At 35.9% G+C, this 8,017-nt stretch overlaps 1 protein-coding gene across 1 annotated transcript; it reads right to left on the reverse strand.

Moving 5' to 3' along the window:
- Nucleotides 1-710: 710 nt before the first annotated feature.
- LOC129926453 (26S proteasome regulatory subunit 7-like) lies at nucleotides 711-6,506 on the reverse strand. The gene is made up of 4 exons (XM_056030580.1): nucleotides 6,092-6,506; nucleotides 5,410-5,519; nucleotides 4,086-4,182; nucleotides 711-1,016 (listed from the first exon to the last, which is right to left on the reverse strand). The coding sequence occupies exons 1-4, from the start codon at nucleotides 6,114-6,116 to the stop codon at nucleotides 790-792; spliced, it is 459 nt and encodes a 152-aa protein (XP_055886555.1). The 5' UTR covers nucleotides 6,117-6,506; the 3' UTR covers nucleotides 711-789.
- Between the last annotated feature and the right edge of the window lie 1,511 nt (nucleotides 6,507-8,017).

The following is an 8,017-nucleotide window of genomic DNA, read 5'->3' on the forward strand; positions in this document are numbered from 1 at the left end:
TCGTAAGAATCAAAGATCCCATTCTTCAGCAACATTTGAACCCTTAGATCCCCTCAGTTTGGAAGACAAGCACTTAACCTCTCACCCACAGCATCCCAAAGTTAAAATTTATTTAGCATAAATATTTAAATGTCTAGATCCTCTGTTACTATTTGCAGCACGTTTTTCAGCATTATTACATTTTCAACTAACTGTTAACTGATACACAAGAAATGCTCAAATCTTCAAATCTTATTGATTTAAGCAAGTACTTATATATACAATGCAGCCATTGTAATAGTAATAAGAAGCCTAATTTTACAAACTTGAATGACAACAATTTGGTTTGGAACCTAATTGTCTAAATTTTTAAAAATATATTTTTATGTTTTAAATAAGCTCAAGACATGCCAACCTATTTACCCAAAAAATTATTTCTGTACACTTGATTTTTGAAGAATTATTTTCATAATGCTTTCTAGTGTCTTTATCAATTGATATTAAGCCACATCTGGGTACTGTTCATGCATTGCTTTTTAATGCCCTGAGTATCAAGCACACTGATCTAGTTCATTCATGTTCAGATTCTATTAGCTACCCTACTAGATGAAATGCCCATACTCATTCCCAGCTATCCTGCAGGAGGTTTGGGATGCAATAATCTTAAATTGCAAAGGAACATCCAGATGTAACAAATTACTGACAAAAGTAAAAACCACACTGACAACATATTTAATAAGAAAGATACCATGATTTAATAAGTTGAATAAAACATCATGAATACAAACGATGATTCACTTAAGTTTAAAATCAGATCAGTGAGTAAACACAAGTATGTACTGATTCTCTAGTAGCCATTTCTATCAAGCTACTATTGATTTCATTGTAAGTCATGTAGCAAGGAGTTGCACTAGATTTGGCGTAGGCTTTGATGACTTTATTTACTGCTTCCAGAAAATCTTTCTCTGTAGCCATCTTCCTATGAACCCTAATAGCAAACATTCCAGCTTTTGTGCCAACACTACGAATTTCCGCTCCTATTGATAAAAGCAAGTAAAAAAGTAAAAATAAAAAAAAAAAACAATAGACCTCTTGTTTTTTAACCAATGCATTAACAAACAAATGATTAATTCAAAACTTAGAAAAAAAGCATAAAAACACAGACACTATGGAGTCGCTATCAAAATAATCAGTATGACAAGATTCTAAATAAATACTATTCAGATTTATTTCTCTTATAACCACAGCATGGGGCTCAGCAGCCCAAACCAACCTAAGAAAAATAGACAAGGTTCAAAATATTGGTCTAAGGATAATGACAGGAGCAATCAAAACAACACCCATAAGAGCTATGGAGGAAACCGCTGCCCTGATCTCTCTGGATGAAAGAAGAGAAATAAAAATCCTTTCCCAATTCACTAAATTGGAAACCTTGGAGAGGCACCCATTCAGAACAAAAATCCACAAAACTGGCACAAAAAAACGTCTCAAAAGGACCAATTTCATACAGGAATCTCTAAACCTAAAAAAGAAACACCAACTTGAAAAAATTACTCTGGAATCCTCAATAAACTATAATGAATCTCCACCCTGTGACAAAAGCTCTCTTCCTACTATAAGGGACCATATTGAAAACATAAAAAGAAAATCTGATTACAGACCAACAGAGCTTTAGGAAATAGTGAACTGTTTTCTACATACCAATTACCCTAGCAATCAGTGGATCAGATTTTACACGGATGGCTCATCCCATAAAGCCACCACAAATGGAGGAGCTGGAATACTTATCGAATGGCCAGATGGAGGAAAACTAGAAAAATCCATTGCAACTGGAGAGTTCTCTGACAGTCACAGAGCAGAAAGGGAAGCACTAGCACTAGCTGCTACCATGCTAGCAAATCATCCAAGTTCCCCACAAAGTCAGATTGTCTTTCTAACCGATGTGAAAACAACCCTCCAAAGCTTGCAAAACTCTGATTCCTCATACATTAAACACCTCAGAACAACACTTACAAAGCTCAACAACAACAGCAAAAAAACTGTTATCAATGGATACCAGCTCATATACAACTAGAAGGAAATGAGAAGGCTGACACACTCGCCAAGAGTGGAAGAACCAACTCACAAATAAACTCTGCACTCTATCCAGAAGAAATGAAGAAATTAATTGTAAATAAAATAAATGAGAAATGGACGAGCTCTCATCCAAATCACAAGAAAGATGACGCTTACTATAAGCTATCCCAACAAGACCAACGTCTAATCTTTTGACTCAGGACTGGACACAACAGAATGCGACAACACATGTACCGCAAGCACAAAATTGGAACCAGTGAAATCTGCCCATGTGGAGTATCACCAGAGAATGCTGACCACGTCCTCCAAAACTGCTCTCTTTACCGAGAGGCCCGCATAAGACATTGGCCCCAAATCACCCCAATAGAAAGAAAACTATATGGAGAGCTCCCTGATTTGGAAACCACTGCGCAGTTCATCTCATGTATTGGTCTAGTCATATGAACACTCCAACATAACAATGAGAACGAAGAAGAAGAAGAAGAATTTCTCTTTTAATGTAAGTTGATTCAAATGGAAATCTAGGTTTACTTCTGTATACCATTATCAAGAGTAGATGACAAGACATTAACATTAAGAGTGTTTGTTGAGAGGAAAGAACATAGTTTGTGAGAGAATTAAATTTGTAAACAATAACGATCATTGTGGTAACTACATTATGATGAATACACAGTTTTTAAAGCTAATGTACATTAAAATGAAGTAATTGCTATCAAAAAGCTTGTATTCATACATGAATTTGTCAATAATAGAAAGGGTATCAAGTATTAGACTGCTGAGTGAAAGTATAAACTTGAATGGAAGAAAGAGAAAGTAGTCAAGTCTAAACATCAAAGTATGACTAGGAAAATCTCAATGTAATGTCTCAACACCAAATATGACTAGCAAAGTCTCATCTCAACATCAAATAGGATTAGGAAAGTCTCACTGTAATATCTCAACATTAAATTTGAGTACTTCTTTGAACCCAGCTTGGTAAAATAGTTTCAATAGCTCTAATAACTTTATGGAGTCTTATGTTCTAAGCAAGTTGCAATCAGGCAACTGATTGTTGGCTTAAAAGGCTAAAAGGCAGCCATAAATGTTTTGTAGTCATTGATTGTCATATGGTTAGGGTTAGTGAATGTTTTATGTAGTGGCTGATTATAAGCTTTCAATAAAGTTTCGCTACTTTGCATTTTAAGGGTTCTTATTTAGGATTTTAATGTATTGTTATGATCTTCTCTATCAGGCCTTCTGCAAACACTGCCCAACAACACAACACATCTAAAACATCAACTTGACAACAAGAGCTTCAATAAACAAAGTGGCGGTTTATTTACAATTACATCAACAACAGCCAATAAACACAATTGGCTACAGTAACTTCAAATGCTTTGCTACACTACAGAACTGCCTAACTAATCACTACAAGTCTCTCTAGCTCTTACAGCTACATTTTCGAGGACTCACTTCGTAGCACACAGTCCTTACTGCTTGCTGTCCTGGACTCTACTGTCCTTTCTAACACACTGTCTCTCGTCTGTAAAAGGCTTTGTGTCACATGACCATAACATTGGTCATATTGCGTGCATTAGTAGTAATGTCCCTTGTTCACCAGCCCTTGACCTGTGTGATTGGCCTGAATCGTGTGTGTCAGTAGGCCGCACAAACATTAACCCTTTCAGTCCGCCACTAGGGTTACAACAGTATTAATCTGGAGTCATTTAATTTTTTACCAAATAAATATCCTTGCTCTTTCCATTCACTACAAGGTATTCCTTTATTTTTCTAATTACTTTTTTAATAGAGCGCATCTTTCATGCTTATAACATGCTCATGGTCTAATCTCTTTTAGTGGAAACTTGGAGTAAAAAGGTTTCTGTACTGCATTTAGAGGCTCAGCAAACACAACTAAGCTCAAGTAAGATTTGAGCTCAAGCCCCATTGATAGGGAGCCAAGAGATTTTATCCAAAACAGCTACACATCCCACTTCTTTTAACATTGTTAATTACCCCATAAATATAAACATAATAATGTGAATACATACCTGTACTGTTTGGGCATAATCTAGCCAGCAGCTCATAATGAATATCTTTCTCTACACTCATAGATCTAGCATGTATTTTACATATATGTGTACGGCCCTGCAAAATGATAAGTGTTATGTAATAATTCATGAAATGTTAATATTCAATGAAAAAAAAGTTATAACAAATAAAAAGTTGTAGTAACATAAAGAAAAACTAAACATTTAATTTTCTGAAGACAGGTATTTTAATTTCGGGATCTTTAGCATACCTCGGAGTCCACCCAGCTCTAATGGGTAGCTAATATAAGTTAGAGAAAAAGAAAAGCCAGTTGGTCATTGTGCTGGCGACATAACAACCTTGTTAACCATGGGCCACAGAAACAGACCATTTCATCATCTGCCAATAGACTTTATTTTACTTTTTAGAAAGCTAATGCTTCCAATTAATGCAGTTTAGTTCATAGCCAATTGATAAATCTAAAAAAAATATTGGTGGGGCACTGACCATTTGACCCTAATGCTGAGGTTCCAATGTCTATAACATTGAAACAATAAAGCAATTGTTGGCAACATAAATATCAGACATTTTTAATACAATTGTGTGTCTTTGGACATTTTGTGTATTAAATTATTGTTAATTATTATTATTAATTGTTATTATTAATTATATATCAGTTATAAGCATTCTTGGCTACCAAGTGAAAATACATTTTTACACCAACAATGTTGCCAACAATACACTAACATTCCTTACATATTTCAAAAAGAATAAAAATTAAAATCCTTAAGTTTCTTTCTTTAAATCATAAAAACAAATCACACATATAAACATAACACATTATACAATTTATAAATGCTAAGCTATAAACTGCTTGATTATGTATGTGAGGAGAGCTTCAATTGAAATCACATTGTAGACTAGGTATTTTTGATTTGATTCCACGTTGTGCTTGCTGAGAGCCTAAAGGAAGGACTCACAGATATCCTCCCCCCCCCCCCCCCCCCCAATATGTCAACAAAAGTTATTGACCCAGAATGCACTGTGCTTGCTATAGGAGCATGGAAGTTGTGCTAATCAAAAGCAATAATAATACTAGCAATAATAAACAGCATGACTATTGGCCAGAGATGAAGGCTTCAATTCAGCTTTCATCACCACATTTTGAAAAGCATGAACTAAAAATGTAAGTCATTCAGTGTTGCCAGACATAAGCACTGTAATGAACATCTTCACCATCACTTGTTCCATAAGTTTGATGGATCACTGGGTCAACAGAGATGCTGCCCATCAAAGCTTTTCTGCTTTTCTCTTAGTGATAAATCTGAAATGTTGACAAATTACCTTTCTATGTTTCTCTGCTGGCTCAAAACCAAGGACTTTACCAACAAAATAAAACTCTCCATCTAATGAGGTTTGTATCGTCTCTGCTTTTTGATAGCCATGTTGCTTCCCTAAAAATGCAAAATATTTAAAATTTCTTTAGAAAATGTTATGTACTCTTGTTTTCACTATTTTTGTCTAACAGCCTATAAGCATAACTGACACGACTAGAATGACAATTTAAAGTCAAAACTAGGAAAGTTTATATCATACAAAGCAAGATAGAAAAAGGTTCATCATGGTCCACTAGCAGGTTACTAGAGACAGTTATCTATCTTAGAAATAATTTTTTTAGAGTGATTATATGTGTACCAAAAAAAAAAAATGTTTCATATCACATTAACAAGCAGTTTGTGACACTTATGCATCAATGAAGTTGCAAGCATAAAAAAAGATTCTACTTCTATAGTATACTAGCATTACCCTTGGTTCTTCCGCCTGATTTGTTCTCAGGCTATACAGTGTTTATTTTGGCTAAAAACTCTTTTTTTTTTTTCTGCACTTCCAATAAAATTTCCTGCATTTTATTTTCAGCCCAAAAAGCCTAGTATCAATTACATTGAATTCATAAAGACACATACTTTTGTTTGAATTCTAAGAACACTTTTCTCCCCATCCTCAAACAAACAAAAATGGTACATACAATCTTCTTTCTTCTTCCTTCTCATTTTTTTATTGGAGCATTCAGATGACTGGACCAGTATATGAGATTATTTTCGCAGTGGTTTCCAAATCAGGGAACTCTCCATATAGTTTTCTTTCTATTGGGGTGTTTTGGGGCCAGTGTCATGTACAGCCTCTTGGTAAAGAGAGCAGTTTTGGAGGAGATGGTCAGCATTCTCTGGTGACACTCCACATGGGCAGATTTCAGTTTCTGATTTTGAGCTTCCGATACATCTGTTGTTGCATTCTGTTGTGTCTGGATGTTTTACTCCCATGAAACAGTTTTAAAGGCACATCACTATTCATGATTTAGTTTATCTTCACATATCATTATTTTTAAAGTTGGTCAGTTGTAGCACCTTTATCTGGACATGCATCTTATACACATTAAAAAATATTTTACACTTATATTTATAGCCTATCAAGTTCTTCTTCTTCTTCTTCTTCTTGCCAGCTTTATTGCTGCTGAGCTGTGAGCTCTTTTGTAGACTGTGCCAAGGAAAAAAAATGTGCTGTTTTCTTCAGTTGTTCAGCACTGCCGTACAGGGTAATGGTTATGTTGGGCTGTAGTGGAAGTAGGGTCTGCCTAAGGTGGATTAGGGAGGGGCATTCAAAGAGGATATGGTTTACGGTTTCAAAGGGGTGGGCGCAATGTCTGCAAAGGGGTAGTTGTGTGGAGTTTATTTTGTTCAGGTGGTAATTTAATAGTGGTGTGTGTCCTGTTCTTAGTTGGAAGATTGTAGATTGTTCTTTGCGGGGGAGGAAGTTAATACTGTCCAGTTTGTTAGGCGTAGTCCTTTCTCTGTACATGGCTCTGCCTGTGTTTCCTGATGCCCATTGGTTGAGCCACTCCTCTTTGTGATTGTTGACTAACATTGACCTTAGGGTGAGGTAGTTAACAGGTCTATCTGGTTGTTCCATAGATGACCCTGCCTTTGATAGCTTATCTGCCTTTTCATTTCCCATGATGCCAATGTGTCCAGGGATCCACTGTAGTGTAATATTGATATTTAATTTTGATATCATCTGGTGGATTATCACAATGAGTGTTGTCAACTCTCTTGGGCTGTTTGAGGTGCTGCTTTTAAGTGCTTGCAGACTAGATTGGGAGTCTGTAAAGACAACAATATCTGATGGTGGTTGCACTCCTTCATATAATTTGTTTTCCACTGTCTGGAGTGCTATGGTAATTGCCTCAATTTCGGCTTGGAAGTTTGAGCAGTAATCACCACAGGGTGCGCTTATCTCAAAGTGTTTATTTTTAGGGAAGACCAGGAAGGCACCAAGACCAGCATTGATGCTAGCTTTGAAAGCCGATCCGTCTGTATAAATATGGATAGCTGTTTTTTTATAGCTTTCAATTGTTTCAAGCGTGCCTACTTTGAGCTCCAGTGGATTTGATTCTTTTGTTAAGGTGTTATTTAGTAAATGTGTTTTGATGGTTGGTTGTTTGTAGTTTAGTTCGGGTGTAATGTTTGAAAATGTTTTTCTATGTTATTGGGTAGGTGGTGTTTTAGGGCTAGTTCGTCAGTAAGTTGGATCAGAGTCCTTTGCTTTTTTTGGTTGTTTTTCCTATTTCTCTGTGTTAGTAATTTATTTGGATGATCGTCCTCCAACCTTCTGTATCTCTCAATAGCTTCAAATGCTGCTCTGTTGCGCCTTAACTTAAGAGGTTCAATATTGGAGTCTATTTCACAGGCTGCTGTGGGAGTAGTTCTCATACCTCCACTAATTAGCCACAAGGCTTGGTTTTGGATTGTATCTAATGATGATTGATAGGTTTTGTTGGCAGCTACTTGTATGGAGAGACAGTTATCCATTACAGATCTGACATATCCAGTGTATAACTGTCTTAAGGTTTTCTTTTCAGCTCCCCAGGATGTTCCTGCTAGGTGTTTTATTATGT

Source organism: Biomphalaria glabrata, chromosome 5, assembly GCF_947242115.1.
Source record: "Biomphalaria glabrata chromosome 5, xgBioGlab47.1, whole genome shotgun sequence".
NCBI classification, from domain to species: domain Eukaryota; kingdom Metazoa; phylum Mollusca; class Gastropoda; family Planorbidae; genus Biomphalaria; species Biomphalaria glabrata.